The sequence below is a fragment of the Triticum aestivum genome, chromosome 4B, assembly GCF_018294505.1.
Source record: "Triticum aestivum cultivar Chinese Spring chromosome 4B, IWGSC CS RefSeq v2.1, whole genome shotgun sequence".
Lineage (NCBI taxonomy): Eukaryota > Viridiplantae > Streptophyta > Magnoliopsida > Poales > Poaceae > Triticum > Triticum aestivum.
This window is the reverse complement of record NC_057804.1, coordinates 22,362,763-22,390,476: the sequence shown is the minus strand read 5'-3', so window position 1 is coordinate 22,390,476 and position 27,714 is coordinate 22,362,763. Positions and strand designations below refer to the sequence as shown.

Sequence of the window (27,714 nt, the reverse complement as noted above, 5' to 3'; positions counted from 1 at the left end):
TCACAAGCAAACACAACTGCTAAGAATTCTTTTTCAGTAGTAGCATAATTTCTTTGAGCACCTTCTAGATTTTTACGAGCATAATGAATAACATTAAGTTTCTTATCAACTCTTTGTCCTAGAACAGCACCAACAACATAATCACTAGCATCACACATAATTTCAAAAGGCAAGTTCCAATCAGGTGGTTGAGCAATAGGTGCACAAATTAAGGCTTTCTTGAGTGTTTTAAAGGCTTCTAAACAATCATCATCAAAGACAAAAGGGATATCCTTTTGCAAGAGACTAGTAAGAGGCCTAGAAATTTTTGAAAAGTCTTTGATAAATCTCCTATAGAAACCAGCATGACCTAAAAAACTACAAATACCTTTTATATCTTTAGGACATGGCATTTTCTCAATTGCATCAACCTTAGCTTTGTCCACTTCAATACCTCTTTCATAAATTTTATGACCCAAGACAAAGCCCTCATTAACCATAAAGTGGCACTTCTCCCAATTCAAGACAAAATTTTTTTGTTCACATCTCTGCAAAACTCGATCAAGATTGCTTAAACAATCATCAAAAGACTTCCCATAAACAGAAAAGTCATCCATGGAAACCTCAACAATATTTTCACAAAAGTCAGAGAATATAGCAGTCATGCATCTTTGAAATGTAGCAGGTGCATTACATAAACCAAAAGGCATATGTCTATAAGCATACGTTCCAAAGGGGTAAGTAAAAGTGGTATTTTCTTGATCAGGTTGAGAAACAGGTATTTGTGAAAAAACCAGAATATCCATCAAGGAAGAAAAAATGTGTGCTTAGATAATCTTTCAAGCATTTGATCAATAAAAGGCAAAGGGTAATGATCTTTTCTAGTTGCTTTGTTTAATTTTCTAAAAACTATTACCATTCTATAACCTATAACAATTCTTTGTGGAATAAGTTCATTCTTATCATTAGGAACAACAGTTATACATCCTTTCTTAGGAACACAATGAACAAGACTTACCCATCTACTATCAGCTATAGGATAGATTATACCTGCTTCCAGAAGTTTTAATATTTCTGTTCTTACCACTTCTTTCATCTTTGGATTTAACCGACATTGTTGGTGATCAACAATGGGTTTAGCATCAGGTTCCATATTAATTTTGCGCTGACATAGAGTGGGACTAATGCCCTTTAAATCATCAAGAGTATATCCAATAGCATCTCGGTACTTCCTCAAAACTTTCAATAGTCTTTCTTCTTCATGTTCTGAAAGGTTAGCACTAATAATAATAGGATATATTTTCTTTTGATCAAGATAAGCATATTTGAAAGTGTCTGGCAATTGTTTTAATTCAAACACAGGATCACCTTTAGGTGGAGGAGGACCTCCTAGAGTTTTAATAGGCAAATTGTGTTTAAGCAGAGGACGTTGTTCAAAGAAAATTTTATCTATTTCATTTCTTTCATGCATATCTAAATTATTTTCATGGTCTAGCAAATATTGTTCTAAAGGATCAGTAGGTGGAACAACAATAGAAGCAAGACCAATTAATTCATCCTTACTAGGTAATTCTTTCTCATGAAGCTTTCTCCTAAACTTGGAAAAATTAAAATCATGAGATTCATCACCAAAACTAACACCGATAGTTTGTTTCTCACAATCTATCTTAGCATTAATGGTGTTCAAGAAAGGTCTACCAAAGATAATGGGACAAAAGTCATCTTGTGGGGAACTAAGAACAAGAAAATCAGTAGGTTATTTAATTTTCCCACACAAGACTTCAACATCTCTAACAATCTCAATCGGTGATGTTGTGTCTCTATTAGCAAGTTTAATAGTAACATCTATGTCTTCTATTTCTGTGGGTGCTATGTCATTCATAATTTCATGATATAAGGTGTAGGGAATAGCACTCACACTAGCACCTATGTCACATAAACCATGATAACACTGATCTCCTATTTTAACTGAGACGACAGGCATGCCAACAACAGGTCTATGTTTATCTTTTTTTATCAGGTTTGGCATTTCTAGTAGCTTCTTCACAGAAGTAAATAACATGCCCATCCATATCTTCTTCCAAGAGATCTTTAACCATAGCTATACTAGGTTCTACTTTAATTTGTTCATAAGGTTTAGGAGTTCTAATATAGCTTTTGTTAACCACAGTTGAAACTTTAGCATGTTCCTTTGTCCTAACAGGGAAAGGTGGTTCTCTATATAAGCAGAAGGAACAACTGGATCAACATTATAAAGTATAGGTTCTTCTTTAATTGGAATCGGTTCTTTAGTTTCTTCTTTAATAGGTGGGTGATATTTAAACCACTTCTCTTTAGGGAGTTCAATATGAGTAGCAAATGATTCACAAAAGGAGGCTACTATCTCAGAGTCAAGTCTATATTTAGTGATAAACTTTTGAAAAGCATCGGTATCCATAAAAGATTTAACACAATCATACTTAAGTTTAATATACCTGACTCTTTACCTTTGTCGAGTTCCCAATCTTCAGAGTTGTGTTTAATTATTTCCAAAAGATCCCACCAGAATTCAATAGTCTTCTTCATAAAAGAACCAGCACAAGAAGTATCAAGCATGGTTTGATCATTACGAGAAAGCCGTGCATAAAAATTCTGGATAATAATTTCTCTTGAGAGCTCATGATTGAGGCATGAATATAACATTGACTTAAGTCTCCCCCAATCTAGAGCGATACTTTCTCCTTCACGAGGCCAAAAATTATATATATAATTCCGATCACGATGAACTAGATGCATAGGATAATTTTTTTGGTGGAACTCCAATTTCAAACGATTCCAATTCCAAGATCCAATATCATCGCATAGCCTATACCATGCCAATGCTTTTTCCCTTCAAAGATAAAGGGAAAACTTTTTTCATAACTTCATCCCTAGGTAAACCTGCAAGCTTAAACAATCCACAAATTTTTTCTACATATATCAGGTGCATATCAGGATGTTCGGTTCCATCTCCTGCATAAGGATTAGCTAGCAGTTGTTCTATCATACCCGAAGGAATTTCATATTCAATATTTTCAGTAGGTGCAGTAGGTTGAGGGGTAACTAATTGTGGTTCCAGACGAGGTGAAGATACCCCGAACAAACCCCTCAGAGGATTGTTTTCCATAGTAACAAGTAACAATAAATTTCAGCACACTATATAAACGTTTCCTTACCAAATTCCACTTACCAAAGGCGCTTCACTCCCCGACAACGGCGCCAGAAAATAGCCTTGATGACCCACAAGTATAGGAGATCAACCGTAGCTCTTTTCGATAAGTAAGAGTGTCGAACCCAACGAGGAGCAGAAGGAAATGTCAAGTTTTCAGCAAGGCAATGTCTGCAAGTGCTGAAATTGTAAGTAGCGGAGTAGTTTGATAGCAAGAAAATTTGTAACAAGCAAGTAACGGTAGTAGTAACAAAAGTGCAGCAAGGTAGCCCAATCCTTTTGAGGCAAAGGACAGGCCAAAACAGTCTCTTATGATAAGCAAAGCGTTCATGAGGGTACATGGGAATTTCATCTAGTCACTTTCATCATGTTGGCTTAATTCGTGTTCGGTACTTTGATAATTTGATATGTGGGTGGACCGGTGCTTAGGTGTTGTTCTTACTTGAACAAACCTCCTACTTATTATTAACCCTCCTGCAAGCATCCGCAACTACAAGAAAAGTATTTAGAATAAATTCTTGCCATAGCATTAAACTTTTGGATCCAATCGGTCCCTTACGAAATAGCGCATAGACTGGGGTTTAAGCTTCTGTCACTCTCGGAACCCATCATCTAAGTGCTACTCCATAATGCATTCCCTTAGGCTGAAATATGGTGAAGTTTCATGTAGTTGATGTTCGCATGACACCACTAAGGGAATCACAACATACATACTATCAAAATATCGAACACATATCAGGTTCACATGATTACTTGCAACATGATTTCTCCCGTGACCTCAAGAACAAAAGTAACTACTCACAAATGAGAAAATGCTAGCATATTGGATCTAAACATATAATCTTCCACCAAATAAACCATATAGTAATCAACTACAAGATGTAATCAACGCTACTAGTCACCCACAAGCACCAATCTATAGTTTCGGTAACAAGATTGAACACAAGAGATGAACTAGGGTTTGAGATGAGATGGTGCTGTTGAAGTTGTTTATGGAGATTGCCCTCCCCAAGATGGGAGAGTTGTTGGTGATGATGATGACGATGATTTCCCCCTCCGGGAGGGAAGTTCCCTTGGCGGAATCGCTCCGCTGGAGGGCAAAAGTGCTCCTGCCCAAGTTCCGCCTCGAGGCGGCGGCGCTCCGTCCCGGAAGTCCTCTCCTTATTTTTATAGGTCAAAATGACTTATATACCAGAAGATGGGCACCGGAGGTGGGCCTGGGTGATCACAACCCACCAAGGCATGCCTGGGCTCCCTAGCACACCCAAGTGGGTTGTGCCCGCCTGGTGGGCCCCCTCTGGTAGTTATTTGCTCCAATAATTCTCAAATATTCCATAAAAAAATCCTCGTGAAGTTTCAACTCATTTGGAGTTGTGAAGAATAGGTAGCCTGACGTAGCTTTTTCAGGTCCAGATTTCCAGCTGCCAGAATTCTCCCTCTTTCTGTATACCTTGCATATTATGAGAGAAAGGCATTAGAATTACTCCAAAAAGCATTATTATGGATAAAAACATTATAAATAACAGTAAGAAAACATGATGCAAAATGGACGTATCAGTCCTCGGGAGCGCTTTGCTTTATATAAGAGTATGTCCAGGCCTGTCCTTTGCTACAAAAAGGATTGGGCCACTTTGCTGCACCATAGTTACTTTATTTACTTGTTACCCGTTATGAATTATCTTATCACAAAACTATCTGTTACCGATAATTTCAGTGCTTGCAGAAAATACCTTGCTGAAAACCACTTGTCATTTCCTTCTGCTCCTCATTGGGTTCGACACTCTTACTTATCGAAAGGACTATGATAGATCCCCTATACTTGTGGGTCATCAAGACTCTTTTGTGGCGCAATTGCTAGGGAGCGCAACGCCTAAGGTAAGTGGAATTTGGTAAGGAAACATTCATATAGTGTGCTGAAATTTACTGTCACTTGTTACTACGGAAAATAATCCTTTGAGGGGCTTGTTCGGGGTATCTTCACCTCGACCGGAAGAACAAAGAGTTGCTTCTCAACCTACTACACCTACTAAAAACATTTATTATGAAATTCCTTCGGGTATGATAGAGAAACTATTAGCTAATCCTTATGTAGGAGATGGAACACTACATCCCGATATGCACCTAATCTATGTGGATGAAGTTTGTGGATTATTAAGCTTGCAGGTATGCCCGAGGATGTTGTCAAGAAGAAGGTATTCCCTTTATCTTTGAAGGGAAAGGCATTGACATGGTATAGGCTATTGGATGATATTGGATCATGGAACTACATCCAATTGAAATTGGAATTTCATCAGAAGTTTTATCCTATGCATCTGGTTCATCGTGATCAGAACTATATATATAATTTTTGGCCTCGTGAAGGAAAAAGTATCGCTCAAGCTTGCGGGAGGCTTAAGTCAATGTTATATTCGTGCCCCAATCATGAGCTCTCAAGAGAAATTATTATTCAAAAATTTTATGCTCGGCTTACTCATAACGATCGATCCATGCTCGATACTTCTTGTACTGGTTCCTATATGAAGAAGGATATTGAATTCAAATGGGGTTTATTGGAAAGAATTAAACGCAACTTTGAAGATTGAGATCTCGATGAAGGTAAAGAGTCAGGTATAAACCTTAAGTTTGATTGTGTTACATCTTTATGGATACCAATGCTTTTTGTGATTTTAGCACTAAATATGGACTTGACTCTGATATAGTAGCTTCTTTCTGTGAATCTTTTGCTACTCATGTTGATCTCCCCAAGGAGAAGTGGTTCAAATATTGTCGTGAATTGTCACGGCAGATGTCCTCTTGCAAGGACTTGATCGTGGAGCCATCACAACTAGGAAGCTTAAAGGGGTTAATCGAGACAAATGACACGAGAGGTTTATACTAGTTCAGCCCCTTACGGTGAAGGAAGGCCTACGTCTAGTTGGGTTGGTATTGCTTGATGTTTCAATGACCAGGGAGCGAGATACGCTAAGCCCGGTTCTCGAGGAGTTGTTTCTTCCCCTAAGCCGCCAGCGGGTCATCCCCTTATATACACGGGTTGACGCCCTGCGGCCTACAGAGTCCCGGCCGGCTCATAAATAGTGTCCGACTCAGCGACTAGTTACTTCTACCTTATAGTACAAGTTATACCATCCTGGCGGTTTATCTCTACAGGCTTCAGAGTCGCCAGTGGGCCTTTAGGCCCTTTAGTGAACCGCCATCTTCATCCCTTGGTCTTCGGCTTCTGATGAGCCTTTCTTTGCGTAACCCGGCCCCTCCTGGGCCGCTTACGCAAATAGTCATATCCCCAACATTAGGCCCCAGATTGATTTGAACTGGTTCATGTCAATATTTGAAAACCTTATGAACTGGCCTTTAGTCTTCTGTCTTGTGTGAAAATTGTAACCCGCCGTGACGCCATCATCTGGTTCCAGGTTAAATCATCATGACGTCATCTTCGATAAAACTTTAATTCATCATATGTTCAACAGATCTCCGCCTTTACTGACCCTCCCGAAAATCGAGGCGTTGGGGCCGCTCGATAATGATGCATTTGGTCTCCTCGTTTCTCGTGCCATCTCGGTCAGCCTTTCTTTATAAATAGGGCGACCTAGGTCTTCCATTCTTCCCTCTTTCAGTCATCTTCTTCCTCTTGCCTTCTCTCGAGCTCCGCCGCCGCCGCCGTCGAACCCCTTGTCTTCACCGACTCAGGCCGCTGCATCGACCTGACTCTGACCAGAAATCGACGGTGAATCTCCGCAGCTCATCCACATCCGTAAGTTCCTTCCTTTCCCTTTCCTAGATCCGCATTGTGGCGCTCATCGAGTTCGTCGGTGTTCATCGTTGCCAGCGGCGGACCCTTGATGCATTTTACCTCTGATGCCCTGTTCAGATCATTGAATAAGATAGAACTGCTGCGGTGATTGCTTTGTGCTTATCTCGAATGCAAAACTGATATGTTTTCCCTTATGTAGAAGCTCCCTTCGAGTGTATGAACTCATCTGCCCTGTTTTTAGGTCTAGGAATTTTTCCTTTCCGGAGCATTGTTTGATCCAAAATAATATCTGCAATCTATGAAACCTGTTTGCTCCACACTTAGCCAAAAACTGCATTTGTTGACTCTGCTTCAGTCATAGTAATTCATGTGTCCGGTTTAAGATGATACCGGCTGTTAGCATCGCTTGCTTCTGGCGACTTAAGAAAATCTTAAACATCTTTAATACCTGCAACTGTCAATAATATCACGTAGTTACCTGTATGTCATTAGGCCCCTTCTTAAGCCGCCATCTTAAAGAAACCCACAACGTTTTTCCTCCGGGTTATTTATTAAACCGGAAAATTTCCTTTATCTTGTTGTAGGCGTCGATTTACACAATGGCACCCAAAGCTGTCAAACCTCCCGTGACTTGCAACTGGGTCCCATCCGCTGTTACACAGAGCAAACTGTCCGAGTTTGTAAAGTCTGGCCATCTGCCCAAGAAGGATGTCATGTCTTATCGTGCTCCTGACCCATCTGAGGAGAAACCTCAACCCAAGGAAGGGGAGGTGATCATTTTTACCGATCATATGAGCCGGGGATTTGCTCCTCCCGGTTCAAAATTCTTTAGAGACGTTTTGCACTTCTTTGACTTAAGACCTCAAGACATTGGGCCCAATTCCATGTCAAATATCTGCAACTTCCAAGTTTTCTGTGAGGTCTACCTTGGAGAAGAACCCAGCCTACCTTTGTTCTGAGAATTGTTTTATTTGAACCGGCAAAATGAGCGGGCCAACGGGCCCAGTCCGGAGCTTGGTGGCATATCAATTCAAAGGCGAAGAGACTGCCTGTTCTCTTATGTGGAATTGCCGAGTCATCCAATGGACTGGAACCAGACATGGTTCTATTGCCAGGATTCTTCTCTGGCTGGTGAAAACCCACTGCCCGGCTTCCGTGCATTACGCCTTGAATCTACTCACCCACTGCCGGATAAGTTGACTGCCATTGAACGTCTGCCACTCTCCCCCAAGATCAGGAAGATTAAGCTCTCTTGGGGAACGGCTTGGATGGTATTGACCTGGTCCGAGTCTGGGTTGCTTGGAGAATAATTCTGTTAAGCTGCCACCCCGGCTTAATGTGTGATTACTCAGGCGAAAACGATGACCCTCAGTGTCACAGCCCCAACGACTTACCGGACGACGTAGTGGAAGCCACCACTCAATCTTTGTTAAAGGAGGGCACAGTGACCAGCAATGCCTTCGGGTTACTGCCTTTCTACAAGCAAAACCCGGCCCCTACAATAAGTGATCAGTCACAATTTTTATTATGTTATACCTTATTCTTACTCATAACTCTCTATAATCCTTTACAGGAAAATGATGGCTTCTGGAAAGTCCAGTATGACCATGAGGCGGCCAAGCAAGCCAGGGCAGCCAAGAGAGCCGAAAGGAAAACCACCAAGCCCACCACTTCAAGGAAAAGGAAGCCAAGCGCTTCTGAGATGTTTCAGCTTGATGATTCTGAGGATAATGAGGAAGAGGTAACTTTTCAATTTCCCTTTCTCCTTTATCATTACCTTACTGATATTTAACCTCCTTTCAGGAAGACACGGGCAACAGCCAACCCGTCGAGGAAGAGGTAACTATAATCTCCTCCGACTCTGAGCTTCGGCCGCGTCAGAAAATTCGAAGAGTAACCCGGAAAGTAAGATTTTCACATCCTTTGGCTTACCAAGACCCTGACTTTCTTTTGAAGCAACAACAACTTGAAAGCCGGAGGCAGACCTGGACCAGCAAGGATGCAGAGCTCTCCTCCGGCTTGCCTGACACAACCCGGAAGCGTTGGACTGAGGTTATCTCTGACTTATCCCCTTTTTTACCTTTGGCAGGTCTAATCCATCAACCTCTCAATTCGTCTGACTCCAATTATCAGGATACATCTCCTTCATCCGGCGAGTCTATGCAGTTAAACATGCCGGCTTTTAAGACCGCCCCTGGGTAATATAAATTTGTTTACCTTATGTTCTTCCTTATGTCTCTGTATTTATTTTTCCGTTTTGTCCATAGCGTGCAAGTGAAGGCCAGGAAGAAAGCAAAGAAAGATAAGCCGGCCCAGGATCCAGTTGTAACTGGGCCGGCGCTTGGAACGGCCGCACCTGATACTTCTGTTCACGAGCCGCCACCTCCATTATCTCAAGACCCTCCTGTAACCTCTTCTGACCCGCCTGCTGAACAAGTCATCAATGATTCTGTCAACCCGGAGGCTCCTAGCCCCGCCAAGGCAGATGACCCGGAAGTTGAGTTTCTGAAGACTCAATTTGTTGAGCCGGCATAGCCCTCTATACTCGCCAAATGTTCTGCTAAGGAAAATTTATTAGAACGCCATAAGGCCAAGATGGATATCACTGACTATACTCATTTGAGTATTGGAGAAATCGTCTCAGGTTACATCAACCGGGTGCAAAACAGCCGTGACATGGAGATTGACATGGTGAAGCAAATACAACAGAAACCTGAGGTATGACTTATGCTTCCTTACTTACTGTACCAGCCCCCAAGTCTATTGCTTATGAGTAAATATGTTGTAGACTTAGAAAAATTGTTAGAGCTGTTTGCCCGGCTTAAAAGAAAAAAAAATACTTAAACCGGCGGTAACACAATACCTTTAACTTGCGATACACATTAGACCCCAAGTGCCGAGCATCTTTGCTTGTAAAGTGCTTGGGACTTTAAGATTAGGATTGGATTTAACCATTTAGAAAGCTTCGGTATACATTAGCCCCCAAGTGTCAAGTATGTTTGCTTGCAAAGTACTTGGGACTTAAAATTACTTACCATGATCCTGACTGTAAACCGGTATCAATACAGGCCACCATAAGTCAATTTGAGTCGGAAATTGCTGATCTAAAGAGCCGCCTATCAACCCAGGAGCTTGAAATTCAAAGAGCCAACTCCAAGTTTGAATTCAGCGTCTCTGAACAAGAGAAGTTGAAGAAGAACTTTGAGGCGGATAAGAAAGTCTGGGCTGGTGAAAAGGCCCTTATGGTGACCCGGGCCGAGACAGCAGAAGCCTCGCTTGCAGAAGCAAACACCGAACTGTCCGACTTAAAGGATCAGATATCTCAAATGGTCTCAGCCATCTTTGGTAAGCAACAATAAAAACTTAAATATTTTATGTATTTTGCTGATAAATACCTTAATTCTTACCTCCGGTTTTACCTTATGTTTTCAATAATACAGGCCCCAGGAGCACCAACCTTAAGCAGAACATGCGGATCAAGCTGAAGGCAGTGTATTCACTGGTGGAACAACTTTACACTGGGTCACAACGTGCTCTCGCCGTTGTGGCTTTATCCAGTGACGTTCCTTATCTCCTTCAAGATGTGCTGAAACGGCTTGCCGTACTCCCTCAGCGGGTTCAAGAGCTAAGGCGGGCATCCGCAAGAGCCAGGGCTATAGCAGCATTGAGCCGGGCTAAGGCATGGGTTCCCGAACTAGAGCCGGCCGACATCGCTCTTGGATACCCGAGTCTAAAGGAGGATGGCACCTTATTTGATGAGGCAGACTTTACCGCCTTGTGAAAGACATACGCCCGGTGGCTACCCTTATTGGGAACGACACTGATCTGACCAAATATCAGCCGGGTTACGATAAGGAGAACCGGAGGATTCCAACACCTCATTACCATGAAGTCAGCCTGGTTCCTCCAACTCGTAAGCACACTTTTGCCCCTGACGTCAACCTAACTGGTTTAATCGATGATGAAGCTGAGTTTGAAGCCTTGAGTGGCAATGACTGGGCCTCATCAACCTTCTAGGACAGGGCAGCCGGCGGAGAGGCCGAGAAGGATAACCCGGAAGCTTCAGGTCAACCCCACGAGTAAATCACCAGGCGCCACATGCTTATGTCTTTGTAGAAAAAACAATGCCTCACCATTTAGACTCGGGAAGTCTTGTAGTAGAGTAGGAAATACTTTGAATTTTGTCATGCCTTCGCGCATGCTTATGACGTTTAGCATTTGCATAAGCCGTTGTCACTATGCACTCACAGTTTATATGAATCTGTTATATCTTTACAGAAATATCTTGTATTGCCCTGCACATAAGACAAATAGAAATCCCTTGGCGACTTATCTCTTTGGAAGGTCACATAAGCTTCTGATTACCCAGAATATACACCGAATAATTACAGGAAATCCAGGTGATGATTAAACTTTAATAGGTGTAATCATAATTATATACCTGTGATGCTTATGGTTACCTTTCCGGCTTATATAAGCCAATCCCCTGAGGGTAAGTTTAATTCCTGAAAATTGGCACATAAAAGTTCACCTAGTACTTATCAACCTGATGTAACCAATGTCAAGCCGGAGAATTGTAGTATCCTCCATTGTATTTTCAAGAGGGTCTCAATCTAATCAAATATTGACACTTAGAAAATATGATGAATAATAAACAAAGTTTTCAAGGCCTCTGATTCGAATACGATCAGTAAGCCGTTCCAAAGGGGTTGAGCTAAGATTCGGATACGATCATATAGCCCCCAGTGGCTATGGCGATGCCGATCAAGTGGGTATCGACAGCTATGTTCTCTTTGGTTTGAATACGACCTATGTTTGAACAGGAAGCCCCCAAGTGACCATAAGAGTTGTTTAATGACGCTGATTCGAATACGATCCACGTCAGACCCAAAGGGGTTAAGCTATGATTCAGATATGATCAAGAAGCCCCCAAGTGGGTTTGGCAGTATGCCGATCAAGTGGGTATCGATAGCTATGTTCTCTTTGGTTCGAATACGACCTATGTTTGAACAGGAAGCCCCCAGGTGACCATGGCTAGATTCAGATATGATCATAAGCCGGGCCAAAGGAAAAGCCAGGTTCAGATGTGACCCGCTCCCTCTTGGTTATCTCCACCACCTGATAAAGAAGACACATAAAACCTTGTTTGGGGTGGAAAAAAGGACATAGGTCCTGCTTTATTGCTTTATATAATATATACATAGTTTAAATATATACACATTAGAGCCGTTGGCTCAAGTATAGTAAGGCCGAAGATGAGCGATATTCCACGGCCGGCGGGTCTCTTCCTCCGACTTACGTGAGTCTTTGTGCTCTCGAACATCGATAAGGTAGTATGACCCGTTGTTCAGATTCTTGCTGACCACAAAGGGTCCTTCCCAAGGAGGGGATAGCTTGTGCATGTCAGATTGATCCTGGATCAGCCGGAGCACTAAGTCGCCTTCCTGAAAGGTTCTGGACCTAACCCGGCGGCTGTGGTAACGGCGCAGGTCTTGCTGGTAAATCGCCGAGCGGGCTATCGCCAAGTCTCGCTCTTCATCCAACAAGTCAAGTGCATCTTGACGAGCCTTTTCATTATCCGCCTCAACATAAGCCGCCACACGAGGTGAGTCATGACGGATGTCACTTGGCAGGACCGCCTCTGCTCCATACACCATAAAGAAAGGTGTGTAATCCGTAGATCTGTTAGGTGTAGTGTTGATGCTCCAAAGTACGAAAGGTAACTCCTCCACCCAACAACCCGGCGTCCGCTGCAAGGGGACTAAGAGCCGGGGCTTGATACCCTTCAAGATCTCCTGATTAGCTCTTTCCGCTTGACCATTGGATTGAGGATGAGCCACAGCCGAGACGTCAAGCGGATATGCTCTTGTTGATAGAATTCTTCCATGGCTCCCTTGGAGAGGTTAGTGCCGTTATCAGTTATGATACTGTGTGGAAAGCCAAAACGAAAAATCACCTTTTTCATGAACTGGACCGCTGTGACTGCATCACACTTACTGAGTGGCTCCGCCTCAACCCACTTTGTAAACTTGTCAACCGCCACCAAGAGGTGTGTCTTTTTATCCTTAGACCTTTTGAAAGGTCCAACCATATCCAGCCCCCAGACTGCGAGCGGCCAAGTAATTGGAATCATCCTCAATTCTTGAGCCGACACATGAGCTCGTCGTGAGAACTTCTGATATCCGTCACATTTACTGACCAGATCTTCTGCATCAGCATGAGCCGTCAGCCAATAAAACCCATGACGGAAAGCTTTGGCCATAAGATATTTTGAGCTGGCGTGATGACCACAATCGCCTTCATGAATCTCACGAAGGATCTTCTGACCCTCCGCAGGTGATACACAACGTTGAAACGCCCCAGTGACGCTGCAGTGATGTAACTCGCCATTAACAATTGTCATGGATTTGGACCGCCGGACGATTTGTCTTGCCAAGGTCTCATTTTCAGGCAACCCCCCCGGGTCATGTAAGCCAAATAAGGTACTGTCCAATTTGGGATAACGTGGAGAGCCGCCACCAGCTGTGCCTCCGGGTCTGGTATTGCCAGATCTTCCTCTGTAGGTAACTTAACAGATGGGTTATGCAAAACATCAAGAAATGTGTTAGGCGGCACCGGCTTACGCTGAGATCCTAGCCGACTTAAGGCATCAGCCGCCTCATTCTTCCTTCGATCAATGTGTTCCACCACGTAACCCCTGAAGTGCCCAGCCATAGCGTCAACTTCACGATGATAAGCCGCCATAAGGGGATCCTTGGAGTCCCACTTGCCTGACACCTGTTGAGCCACAAGGTCTGAATCTCCTAAGCACTTTACCCGGCTCAAGTTCATCTCTTTGGCCATCCGGAGACCATGGAGTAAAGCCTCATACTCAGCTGCATTGTTAGTGCAAGGAAACATAAGCCGGAGCACATAACAGAATTTGTCACCTCGGGGGGAAGTTAATAGAACTCCAGCCCCCGAGCCTTCCAGCTGCCTGGACCCATCAAAGTGAAGAGTCCAATATGTATTATCGGGCTTCTCCTTAGGTGCCTGTAGCTCTGTCCAATCATTGATAAAATCCACCAAGGCTTGAGACTTGATGGCAGTACGTGGCGCATACTTCAAACCATGAGGCCCGAGCTCAATGGCCCACTTGGCGACTCTCCTGTGGCCTCTCTGTTCTGGATGATGTCTCCCAAGGGGGCAGAACTCACCATAGTGATAGGGTGACCTTGGAAGTACTGTTTCAGCTTCCGGCTTGCCATGAACACCCCGTAAACCAGCTTCTGCCAATGAGGATACCTTTGCTTTGACTCAATGAGCACCTCACTGACATAATAAACCGGCCGTTGAACCGGATGCTCTTTACCAGCCTCCTTGCACTCCACCACGATTGCAACGCTGACGGCTCGTGAATTAGCAGCCACATATAACAGCAAAGGCTCTTTGTCAATGGGAGCTGCAAGAACCGGCGGCTCAGATAATTGCCTCTTCAAATCCTCAAAAGCAGCATTAGCAGCATCACTCCAGACAAAGGTGTCTGTCTTCTTCATCATCTGATACAACGGCATGGCCTTCTCACCTAGCCGGCTTATGAAACGGCTTAAAGCAGCAACACGACCCGCTAGTCGTTGAACATCATTGATGCACGCCGGCTTAGCCAAAGTGGTGATTGCTTTGATCTTCTCTGGATTAGCTTCAATGCCCCTATTTGAGACCAAGAATCCCAAAAGCTTGCCTGCAGGTACACCAAATACACACTTCTCCGGGTTAAGCATCATCTTGTAAACCCAGAGGTTATCAAAGGTCTCTCTGAGATCAGATATCAGGGTTTCCGTCTCTCTGGACTTCACCACTATGTCATCTACATAAGCATGAACATTGCGCCCAATCTGATTGTGAAGACAATTCTGTACACACCGCTGATAAGTCGCCTGGGCACTCTTGAGCCCAAAAGGCATAGACACATAGCAGAAGGCTCCAAACGGAGTGATGAAAGCCGTTTTCTCCTGGTCCTTAACTGCCATTTTGATCTGATGATAACCAGAGTAAGCATCCAAAAAAATCAAACGCGCACAACCCGCCGTAGCATCAATGATTTGATCAATACGGGGGAGAGCGAAAGGATCAGCCGGACAAGCCTTATTTAAGTTCGTGTAATCCACACACATTCGCCAGGTGCCGTTTTTCTTGAGCACGAGCACCGGGTTAGCCAACCACTCCGGGTGAAAAACTTCAATGATGAAACCAGCCGCCAAGAGCCGGGCGACCTCCTCTCCAATAGCTTTTCGCCGTTCCTCATTAATCGCCGCAGAAACTGCCTGACCGGCTTATACTTCGGATCGATATTAAGAGTGTTCTCAGCGAGTCCTCTCGGTATACCCGGCATGTCAGAAGGCTTCCATGCAAAGATGTCCCGATTCTCACGGATGAAATCGATGAGCGCGCTTTCCTATTTAGGATCCAAGTTGGCACTGATGCTGAACTATTTAGATGAATCGCCTGGAGTAAAATCAACAAGCTTGGTCTCTGCAGCCGACTTAAATTTCATGGCCGGGTCATGTTCCGTGGTTGGCTTTTTGAGGGAGGTCATATCTGCCGGGTCAACGTTATCTTGATAAAACTTGAGCTCCTCTGCTGCACAGACAGACTCGGCATAAGCCGCGTCGCCTTCTTCGCACTCCAGGGCCACCTTTCGACTTCCATGCATAGTGATAGTGCCCTTGTAACCCGGCATCTTGAGCTGCAAGTAAACATAACACGGTCGCACCATGAATTTGGCATAAGTCGGCCGTCCGAACAAAGCATGATACGGACTTTTAATTTTGACCACCTCAAAGGTTAACTTCTCAGCCCTAGAGTCATGCTCGTCTCCAAAGGCCACCTCCAGTTCAATCTTACCGACAGGGTACACCGACTTACCAGGCACCACTCCATGGAAGACGGTGTTGGAAGTCCTTAAATTTTTGTCAGTTAAGCCCATGCGCCGAAAGGTCTCGTAATAGAGGATGTTGATGCTGCTACCTCCATCCATGAGCACCTTAGTAAATTTATAACCACCAACCTGCGGTGCCACCACCAGGGCCAGTTGACCCGGATTATCAACCCGGGGAGGGTGATCCTCCCTGCTCCAGACAATAGGCTGTTCCGACCATCTCAAATAACGAGGAACTGCTGGCTCAACAGAATTCACAGCCCTCTTATGAACTTTCTGATCACGTTTACACAAACTCGTGGTGAACACGTGATACTGCCCACTGTTGAGCTGTTTTGGATGGCTCTGATAACCCAACTGCTATTGCTACTGCTGACCTCCTTGACCAGACTGCTGTTGGCTATAACCACCCTGGTTTCCCTGAAAACTGGGTCCTGAACCGCCGCCCGGGCCATGAAAACCGCCACCTCCTGAGCCGCCGCCCGGGCCTTGATTGCCATCAAACGTATTAGAATTCTTGAAAGCCTTCATAATCGCGCAATCCTTCCATAAATGAGTCGCTGGCCGTTCCCGGGTGCCGTGTTTCGGGCAGGGCTCATTGAGTAGTTGCTCAAGAGACGGACCTGACCTGCCAAACCGAGGGGGTGGCTTTCCTTTGCGCTTCTGATTGTTACCCTGTGCATTGGCCACAAATTCCGGGTTACCGTCTGCCTTACGCTTATTGCCTCCTTGATTCGCCGGGTTATGCTGCTGACCCTTTCCATTACCGTTCTTCTTTCCCTTCCCTGTCTTTTCCTCATCAGACGCGGGATCCTTGGTACTATCAGAATCGGCATACTTGACTAAAGCCGCCATCAGCGTCCCCATATCGTTGCAATCATGCTTAAGGCGCCCCAGCTTCTGTCCCCATATCGTTGCAATCATGCTTAAGGCGCCCCAGCCTCTGACTCCATGTGTCTGCTGTAACTCGGGCTCCGGTTTGGACGAGGTGGAGCTAACCAGGGCGGAGGAGTTGAATGGATCCTGTCCCGGCTGTAAGAATAAGTCTCTTGCTGGGCCAGAGCCATCTGGACGAGTTCTCTGATCCTCCGGGTCTCCACCGCTGTCGGATCATCACCGTCTACTGGAAGAGCCGCCAAACGTGCTGATGCTGCGATTAAGTTCGTCATGGCGCGCCGCGTGCGGTCTCGCCGAGGCCGGGGGAGGGGGGAAAGGTGCGGGGAATACGTGGGGTGGGGTGGGTTGGTGTAGCGGCGGGGTGCGACACGACGGGGATGTCGATGGCGGAGGAGCTCAAGTGGCCGGCTGGAAAGACTCGCCGCTCAATTCAACGCTTTCTCCTTTTGTTGTGATGAGAAATATAATACTCCCTCCATTCCTAGATATAGGGTGTATAGTTTTTGGCACGGAAATTAAAGAACGCATGTGGAGGGAAAATTTCACAAGTTTTGGGCAAAATTACACCTGACTAATTGACATGAGGAAATAAAGGAGCTTGCCCGATATAAGGAAATGTAATCAAATCCCTAAAAAAATATCCAAACGAGTGGTGCAATGCAATACACCTTATACTCCGTCCGTCCGGAAATACTTGTCTTAGGAATGGTTGTATCTAGACTTATTTTAGTTATAGATATATCCATTTTCAACCATTTCTAAGACAAGTATTTCCGGACGGAGGGAGTATTTCGGACTTTTTCTCAAAAATCTATACACCTTACATCAAGGAACGGAGGGAGTAACTCGATGCCTTGTGAACTTCCATGCGTTGGGAGACCTGGCCAAGTGGGCTGGCCCGGCCCGGCCCACGCTTAAACATGTCAGGCATGGTAGGTCCCACCTAGGCACGTTTATAAGTGGGTTGTGCCGTGCCAGCACACGGGCCCGCCCATGGCACGTTTAGTCCTAATGGGTCACGTGCTATGGATTGTGTTTTTTTGTCTATTTTTGTTTTTGCATATTTTTCCCTAAGGAACAAAAATGGGAAGAGAGGATCACCTTGCCGAAGTGCACACAACGGTGCAAATGAATCGAAGAGGGTTCCATTAAATTTAATAGTGTATCTCACCGAGGTGACGCATGTCATAATCCAGTTCACCCAACGGCGAGCGAAGCCCATCGTTTGCATCATTCGCTCCAAGAAGATCCAGTCTACTCTGTCATATGCTTTAGACAAATCCAATTTATAAGCACAAAAACTTTTATTCGGGTCCTTTTCCTTCTGAATATAGTGAATGCACTCAAATGCTATCAATGCATTATCAGTGATCATCCGTCCAGGGACGAAGGCACTCTGCTCAAGCGATATAATCTCATCAAGAATAGGCCTCAAACGGTTAACCAAACATTTAGGCACTACCTTGTAGATGACGTTACACAAACTGGTCGGCTTGAACTCCGTGAGCCGCACGGGGTTTTCAACCTTGGCAATGAGAACTATGGATGTGTTGTTCACCCCCTCAGGCATGACTCCTGTCCGGAAAAATTTCTTAACCCCGGAGATCACCTGCTCTCGCATGACAAACTAGTTCCTCTGAAAGAAACGGGCAGGGAAGTCATCAGGCTCCGGAGCCTTGAGCGGTCCAATCTAAAAAAGTGCATCTGCAATCTCCTTATCCGTAAACTCTGCACATAGGCCATCATTCATTTGGTTAGTAAAACGTGTGTTGGGGATATAACTACTAGGTATGAACCGCCCAGGAGGGGTCGGGTCATGTCCCAGGCGACTTATCAATGAAGATGGCGGGTCATAGCAAGCCCATTGACGGCCCAAGACCCAGAGGCGACTTGAGGCCCAAGAGGATGAACAGCCATAAAGTATAACTTGTATTGTAAGGCAAGCATAGTTAGTCACCGAGCCGGACACGTTGTGTATGAGCCGGCCGGGACTCTGTAAACCGTTAGGCATCAACCTATGTATATAAAGGGGTGACCCGACGGCGAGTTGAGGACAAGAAACAAGAGATCGAGAACTAGGTCAAGCGTATTCGCTCCCTGGTAATCGGAACCCAAGCAATACAATCCCAAACTGGAGTAAGCCTTTACCTCCACCGCGAGGGGTCGAACCAGTATAAACTCTATGTGTCATTTGTCCCGATTAAGCCCTTTTAAGCTAACCTAACTACGATGGCTCCACGATTAAGTCCTTTCGCTAGGACATCTGTCGTGTCAAGTCCACGACAGTTAGTGACCACCGTGGGGCCTGCTCACGGTGGTTTTGAGTTCTTGAAGGGCGACTTCGCAGGGATCACGGGATACGCTGTGGGCCGGATGACCAAGAGTCGTCGCGGCAAGCTCTACATCGACGACGCCGGCTGGGGCCCCGAGGTAGGCTCAATTGAGTATTGGTACCGGGTCCCCTTCGGCGGAATCCACGTCTTCATCGGCAAGATCGGTGAGTCAGGCCCTGAGCCGGACACCTACACCGACATCATTGAGACAGCTCAGCGTGCACGACTCACCAAGATTCATGTTGTGGTGAAGCGCGCCTTTGTTGGATGCGTCCATGGGGTGGAGTATGAGGAAGGATTTGTGTCTGGTGGTGAGACGGCCATCTACTCTGATGGAGAGTCGTCAACTGGTGAGACCAACTCAATGTATCAACTGCAAGATGCCCGACTTGGGGGCTATTTCGATGGCGACAGTATTTCAGACACCTATGAGCCGCCGAACAGGGCTGCAATCTTCATGGCGGGCACGCAGCCAGCTCACAATTCCTCAACAGTAGCGGCTATGACTTCCAGTTCAACGAACGCGGTGACAGCTGGAGCGAGCCGTTCAGCACGCCCTCCGGCTCAGGTGTTGTCAGAGGTTTTGGACACTTTAGCAGCACTCATGGAAGTTGAGGTCACTGAGGGGGTCTTGTATTACGGCGTCCGGGCTATGTGACGTAGGCCGGACTAATGGGCCATGAAGATACAAGATAGAAGACTTCCTCCTGTGTCCGGATGGTACTCTCCTTTGCACGAAAGGCAAGCTTGGCGTTCGATATGAAGATTCCTTCCTCTGTAAACCGACTATGTGCAACCCTAGGCCCCTCCGGTGTCTATATAAACCGGAGGGATTAGTCCGTGGAGGCAATCATAATCATACAGGCTAGACATCGAGGGTTTAGCCATTACGATCTCGAGGTAGATCAACTCTTGTAAACCCCATATTCATCCAAGATAATCAAGCAGGAAGTAGGGTATTACCTCCATTGAGAGGGCCCGAACCTGGGTAAACATCGTGTCCCTGTCTCCTGTTACCTTCGATCCTCAGACGCATAGTTCGGGACCCCCTACCCGAGATCTGCCGGTTTTGACACTGACATTGGTGCTTTCATTGAGAGATCCGCTGTGTCGTTGTTAGAAGGTTCGATGGCTCCATCGGTCATCCACAACAAGGCTGCCCTGAGGGAGGTTTTTCTCCCCGGCCAGATCTTTGTGTTCGGCGGCTTCGCACTGCGGGCCAACTCGATTGGCCATCTAGAGCAGATCGACAGCTATGCCCCAGGTCACCAGATTAGTTTAGGAAATCTGGATTATGTTGATGATATCCGAGGAGACTTGATCTTCCAAGGGTTCGCGACCCCAACCTCCGCTCTGGCCTTAGATCCGGAGCGCATCACCAGGTCCAAAGACGGGATTCCCGAGCCCGCCAGACTCTCTACGGCTATTGAGCCTAGTGCGGGAGAGCCGGAGGAAGTAGTATTACCGGCAATCTTCATGAAGCCGGACTCTTCTCTGAACACTGACTCCGAACCCTCGGAGCCAGCATCGTATGAGCTCGGCCAAGGAGTCTCCTTCCTGCCGTACTCCACGGACTTTCCTCCCCCTGGCCAAACCTCGTCTTTAAGCGAGGCTCTGGACTTAATGCAATCCCTCGTCATCACAGAGGGGAAACGTCCGAACTACACCCAACCCGGACTAGGGGTTGAGAGCGGGGAATTTTACGTCCCACCCACCACCCACTTCATAGCCACTGTCGAGGACTTAACCGACATGCTCGATTATGGCTCCGAATACATCGACGGTATGGACGATGATACCAGAGAAGAGCAGGCCCAAAACCCGCCGTTTACCAGACGCTGGACGACCACCTCTTCGTATGACGTGTACATGGTGGATACACCCAAAGAGGGTAACGGCGATAATGAGAAAAATCCAGTCGAGGATAAACCTCCTGAGATACAACCAAAGCGCCGACGTCGGCGGTGCCGCTCTAAATCACGCCGTGGAAAAGACAGCAATACCGGCACCAGAGATAACAACACTCCGGACGACGCCGAAGACCAAGAAGACCCCGTCGAGCCAACCTCCGAACAGGATGATCGGGAAGATGGGCAAATTAGCCCTGATGAACATGCTGTAAATGAAGACTCGGAGGATAGTAATTATCTTCCACTCTCTGAGGATGAAGTGAGCCTCGGCGACGAAGACTTTATCGTGCCTGAGGAACCTCTCGAACAGGAGCGCTTTAAGCGCCGGCTAATAGCCACCGCAAGGAGCCTGAAAAGAAGCAGCAGCAGCTTCAAGCTGATCAAGATCTGCTCAACGACAGGTGGACTAATGTCCTGGCAGTCGAGGAATACGGCCTCGGGCGCCCAACCAAGAGTTACCCGAAGCGTAAGCTGCTACCTCAATTCGACGACGACGCGCTGGAGCCGGTACCATCAGCGCGGTCCAAAATAACACGAGCTCTACGCGTAAGGTACGAGATAAACAAAGTAGAAAGAACATGGGATCTTTCTCTCTCTCTCTCTCACCTGTGGAGCCTCCATGGGGTACTGCTCCGGGAAGTCAACCTGCGGCCGGTAGGTCTCACCGGCGTAGAGCGTCCCCTCCGCCCCCGACACCTCGATGACCCACCTGTTGCCGTGCCACCCATCATGATTTTCATATTGCCTTTTTCTTGGTATATATAAAACAGATTACGAGAACAAAATCGTATTGCAGCGAAGATAAAAGGTCCACAGCGGATCAATACTACGGCAGACCGAACGGGGGGACTGGATTTGTCGGGCGGGGAGGAGGGAGCGGGGGAGAGGGAAGGGCGTAGGGGCAAGCACGCGATCTTGTAGGTGAAGCCGCCGGGAGGGCTGGCCTGCCACTCCCCGAGCTCCTTCTGCAGCCGGAGGCACGCGATCTTGCTCAGCACCTGCGCGCGAACAGCGGGGTTAATTCAGCCGAATCAGGCACGAGGCGAATCTGGCGGGGCCGCATCGGAAGGGGGATCGGCGAGATTGGACGTGGCCGGCCTGGGGGCGGGGCGGGGGTTAGGGTTTGGTACCTTGCGGGAAGGGGAGGAGGAGGCGGAGCTCGTCATGGCGCGCCGCACGCGGTCTCGCCGAGGTCGGGGGAGGGGGGAAGGTGCGGTGCGGTGCGGGGAATACGTGGGGTGGGGTGGGGTGGGTTGGTGTAGCGGCAGGGTGCGACGCGACGGGGATGCCGATTGCGGAGGAGCTCAAGTGGCCGACTGGAAAGACTGGCCGCTCAATTCAACGCTTTCTCCTTTTGTGATGAGAAAATATAATAACTCGATGCCTTGTGAACTTCCATGCGTTGGGAGACCTGGTAAAGTGGGCCCGCACCACACGGCCCGGCCCGGCCCGGCCCACGCTTAAACATGTTAGGGATGGCAGGTCCCACCTAGGCACATTTATAAGTGGGTTGTGTCGTGCCAGCACACGACTCATGTACTAAACGGGCCCGCCCATGCCACATTTAGTCCTAATGGGCCGCGTGCTATGGATTGTATTTTTGGCTATTTTTGTTTTTTTTGCATATTTTTCCCTATAAATATTAGAGGATCCTGCTGTGTCGGCACATGGGTCTGGCCTCACAGCAAGTACCGGTAACCATTCTTGCAATTTTATATGAGGGAGAGGCATGAGCTAACATACTTTCTCTACTTGGATCATATGCACTAATGATTGGAACTCTAGCAAGCATCCGCAACTACTAAAGATCATTAAGGTCGTGAAACCCAACCATAGCATTAAGTATCAAGTCATCTTTATCCCATACGCAACAACCCACCTACTCTGGTTTAAGCTTCTGTCACTCTCGCAACCCACCATAAGCAAATCATGAACATATTGCAACACCCTACAGCAGGGATCCCTCATGTTTGCGCGAGACGGAGGGCACCGTAGGACAGCACCATAAATAAAATAACAATCATACCAACCAAGATCACGATTAACCCATAGGACAAAACGGATCTACTCAAACATCATAGGATAACCATAGATCACTGGGAAATAATATATGGAGTTGAGCACCATGTTTAAGTAGAGATTACAGTGGATAGAAGGGGTGTTACACCACTTCATAGAGGGGGAGAAAGTTGGTGTCGACGGTAGCAAGATTGTTGATGTAGATCTCCATCACGATCCTCGCCCCGGCGGCACTCCGGCGCCACCAGGAGAGAGGGGGGAAGAGAGCCCCCCTCCTTCTTCTTCCTTGGCCTCCCTCCTAGATGGGAGGAGAGTCCCCCCTCTGGTCCATGGCCTCCATGGTGGTAGAGGGGCAGGAGCCCCTCCAAGATTGGATCTCCCTCTCTGTTCTCTTCTGTTTCGCGCTCCCCTGATCTGGCCAAAACCCGTTTCTTATATTTCGGGAGATCCGTAACTCCGATTGCGTTGAGATTTTAACACGATTTTTTTCGGGGTATGAGCTTCCTTGGGCCTGAAGTAGAGCTCCAACCGACTTTCGAGGAGGGCACAACCCACCACCACGCGCGAGGGGCCTCTAGCGCGCCCTGGTGTCTTGTGGGCTATGTGGGCCTCCGTTTGCGGTGATTCCAACTCCCAACAATCACATATTTTCCAAAATAATTATCCATGAAATTTTATTGCATTTGGACTTCGTTTGATATGGATTTTCTGCGATAGAAAAAACATGCAAAAAACAAAAACAGGCACTGGGCACTGGATCAATAGGTTAGTCCAATAAATCATATAAAAAGTTGCCAAAAATATGTGAAAGTGGTATAATATTGGCATGAAACAATCAAAAAATATAGATACTACGAAGTCGTATCATAGGGTTAGGGCAAAACCTTATCTCGGTTTGACTGATTACATAAACTCGGTGAGACCAATTTCAGTAATAAGCAAACTGAAAGTTGGTCAGGCAAACTCGGTGGGACCGATCGCTCCTCTCGGTGATACCGAAATGTTACGAAAGGGAAACAGAGAGTTTGCACTACGAACTCGGTGGGACAAATTGCTCATTTTGGTGAGACCAAAACATTATGAAGGGAAATAGAGAGTTTGCAATCCCATCTCGATGAGACCAAAATCCCTATCAGTGAGATCGAACTGATTAGGGTTTCTGGCTATGGCTATGTCAAGTGAACTCGGTGGCGCCGGATGGATCAAATTGGTGGGGCCAAGTTTGACATTAGGTTTAGGACATATTTGGATTTGAGAAAGTGGTTGAGGGCTTTGGAGCATATCACTAAGCATTTTGAGCAAGTAGACCATTAAGCAACACCTCATCCCCTTTTAATAGTATTGGCTTTTCCTGTGGACTCAATGTGATCTTGGATCACAAAAAATAGAAATGAAGAGTCTTGAGATTTTGCCAATATTTGTCCTTAGCATTTTGAGGGCCCACATCTCTAGTCCATGACATGCCAATCATTGAACTTTCTGAAATAATCAACTTGAATGGATATTAGTTCAATGAGCTATATGTTGTTATGAGTTACCAAAACCACCCGGGGGATTAGTTGTACTTTCAATCTCCCCCTTTTTGGTAATTGATGACAACATATAGATCAAAGCTTCGACAAATGATAATAAGAATGAGATATATCGTCGCTTTGAGAAGTATGTGATAAGCAAGATCCCCCCCTAAGTTTGTGCATTATACAAAATTTGCTTTTGAATGCAAATGCACAATCGATTAGGATTATGGGTTACTCTTCCATGTCACATACATCTTGGTGGAGCGCTCAAAATGATAGAATATAAATAGCATGCACTCATCACCAAGGCAAACATGATTGATCATACACAAGTAATAAGATATCATCATTCAAGCACACATTAAAGCATAATATGATCAATCACATGACCATAAGAGTATCTCACACACAAGCACAAATAATGTAGCAACCAAACGAACAAAAGCAAGTAGCAAGAGAGGCAAACAAAAGTAAAACACACACTCTCTCTCAAAGCCTATGATCTATACACTTTCTCCCCCTTTGGCAACAAGTTACCAAAAAGCTTGAAAATGCATAGTGCTATGCGGTACTCTAAGCATGATCTCTGGGAGCTTTGGTGTGCGAAGATGGCGTGGAGAGGACAGCATCTGCAAATACTTCTGCTGATGTCTGAGGAACTGGAGGGGTTGCAACTGGAGGGGCAACTGGGGCAGTGGCTGCAGGTGCTGAAGTGGTAGCTCTCGTGTCACTGACTGACACAACTACAGACCTATGTGCTCTAGGCACTCTCTGAAATGCCTCTGTGGTAGCTCTTCCTCTCCTGTCCTCTGCTTCTTTTTGAAGTTGCTCAACTGTGGTCTGAATCTCCGTGACCTTCAAGCCTAGATCATAAATTTTTGTTTCAATGATCCTCTCAAGACTTTCTTGATTTTGAGTCAGGGTGGCTAGCCCTTTCTCAATTCTCACTGTTGCTTCAAGCAGATAACTGAGCTATTCCTGCTTGGTCTTGAGGTTTGCAGCTGAGTCATCTGGCATCTTGGAAGTCTTTGCTGCCTTTGCTTTCTCTCTCTTCTCCCGAGCCTCTACAGATGTAGGATGTGAAGCATCCATGACAATTACATTGTCCTCAAAGTATGGCCTCAGGCGAAGGTGCTCTCTGTCTAGCAGATATGTGCTTGTGCCCATCTTGGAGTTGATGAGCATCTGAATGTGTGGGGGCATATCCACATGACCTCTTCTGATCTGCTGTAGTCCTTTTGATTGTTTCAACAATCAAGGTCATCACCTTGAACTTCTCTGCACATCAAACATGTGTAGCAAGTTGATTGAGTGACCTCTAATCATCCTATCATCTCCAGACTTGGGAAAAAGAGTATGCCTCAATATGGTGTTGATAGTTGGCAACCCTGACAACAAATAGTGGATGGAGCCAAATTTGTGAGTATCCAAGGCATCATCAGGTATCTCCTTCTACATGTGTGCCATGGAGTTGTGTCCTTTCCTCGGCTTTGCATAGACATATGTGTCCTCTTCAGCTTCTACAGGAGCATTGATCAGCTCGGCCCACTCAGCAATGGAGGATTGGTACCTTGTACCTTCAGTCGTCCAGACTATCTTGCCATCTGGGTAGAAATGGGCAGTAGAATAGAATTGCATAACCATCTCATCATTTCATTTAGTCAATTTCTAACCAACAAATGTGTCCACTCCATTGATTCTGAAGCTCTCATGAACTCCAGGAAAGTAATCTGCATTGTCATCAATGAACTGCCAATCAACCCATCTCATGTCACTGACTATGGGCTTCTTCTCCAACAGAATTGTCTCATAGAAGTCCTGCTGCTCCTTGGTGTGAAACCTGTAATCCACATCAGTCCTTCTCCTTGTAGCATATGGGTCTGTGTGCCTCCATAGTCCAAGACCTGCATCTTTCCTCAATTTCATGTTTTCATCAATAGGATGGTTGTCATCATGGCCTGATATCTTTGGCTTGAGCTTTCTGAGCACTTGGGGCTCTTCCTCTTCTTGAACCTCACGCATTGGGGCCTTGTTCTTCTCTACAGCTAAGATATTTCTTGTGGATCTCTTGGGTGTTGTTGGCTTTGGAGCTTGATCTTGTGAGGATTGCTTGGGAGCAGTCTTGGGCTTAGATGGTACAACCCCAGACTTGATAGCATCTCCCATCAATTTATGAGATTTGGGAGCTGGTGCAGCATCTTCTTCATCCTCTTCATCTTCATCTGATTCCTTCATCATGGAAGGCTTTCCAATAACTCTGGCCATGGTCTTTTTAACCCTTTCCTTTCTTTTCTTGCCTCTAGCAGCCTCTTCTATTGACTTCAAAGTTTCAAGAGTTGAGGCCCTAGCTTTGGACATGGGCAGTCTCTTGGCAAGGGCCTTCTTGTGCATCCCTGGCTTAATGCCAGCAGCAACAACTTGCTCCTTCTTAATCACCTTCTTCTTGGAAGTGACCTCCTCATCAACCAAAATATCTTCATCTTCTGAATCTGAGTTCCTCTTCTTCCCCTGCCTAGTTGCAGCCTTAGGCAGGTTGCTTGGGGTGCTTATGCTACCCTCATCATAAGTGCTGTTGGAGGGGCTAGTGCCCTCACTGAGATTATGGTGCTCCTCTGACTTGTTTTGGCTGTCACTGTTGTCTGACAGGCTGACACTGGCCCTGTGAATAGATAGGTAGAGATAGAGTAGATGAGCATCACAAAGTACAACTATTTTGGCAAAAGGAATGACTCAAAAACTTAATTTTAGTTTTCTGCAGAAGGCATTTCGGAGCTACCGATATGACAAACTCAGTGACACTGAAGCAGCTTTAGAGTCTAAACATCTGAAATCGGTCAGATCGAGACACAGTTCGGTGACTCCGAGGTGCTAGGGTTTCACTAAGAAAGTAAACTCGGTCACACCGATTTGTACACTTCGGTCAGACTAAGTAGTACATGTGCAATGGCCTGGGCCAAATCGGTGAGATTGAATTCTCCAACTTGGTCGGTCCGAGATGAGTTCGGCGGAAACCTTACCCTAAGTTTTTGGATCAAATCTAATCTAGATGATGTTCTGGTTGGATAGAAGGATCTCAAACGTGGCAAGAATCATGGCATTGACCTTTGTGCAGGAATCAGAGTTATGGAAAACACAAAGGGGTCACGTTCATACCCTAACTTGGCGATGAACTCGCTACAGCGACAACGGCGGAGGAGAATCCCGTTG

General features: G+C 46.0%; 1 protein-coding gene across 1 annotated transcript; it reads right to left on the bottom strand.

The window, feature by feature from the left end:
- Nucleotides 1–21,445: 21,445 nt before the first annotated feature.
- LOC123089894 (probable ubiquitin-conjugating enzyme E2 18) lies at nucleotides 21,446–22,171 on the bottom strand. Its single transcript, XM_044511445.1, has 4 exons — nucleotides 22,102–22,171; nucleotides 21,881–21,969; nucleotides 21,578–21,680; nucleotides 21,446–21,469 (listed from the first exon to the last, which is right to left on the bottom strand). The coding sequence occupies exons 1-4, from the start codon at nucleotides 22,135–22,137 to the stop codon at nucleotides 21,446–21,448; spliced, it is 252 nt and encodes an 83-aa protein (XP_044367380.1). The 5' UTR covers nucleotides 22,138–22,171.
- Nucleotides 22,172–27,714: the final 5,543 nt, after the last annotated feature.

Bases quoted from the DNA above. Each gene is read 5' to 3' on its own strand.
- LOC123089894 (XM_044511445.1), bottom strand. From the start codon at position 22,137: ATGACGAGCTCCGCCTCCTCCTCCCCTTCCCGCAAG. The intron at 21,970-22,101 runs GTACCAAACCCT...GTTCGCGCGCAG, and splicing joins CCTCCTCCCCTTCCCGCAAG to GTGCTGAGCAAGATCGCGTG. The intron at 21,470-21,577 runs GTGAGAGAGAGA...TACCGGCTCCAG, and splicing joins ACCCCATGGAGGCTCCACAG to CGCGTCGTCGTCGAATTGAG.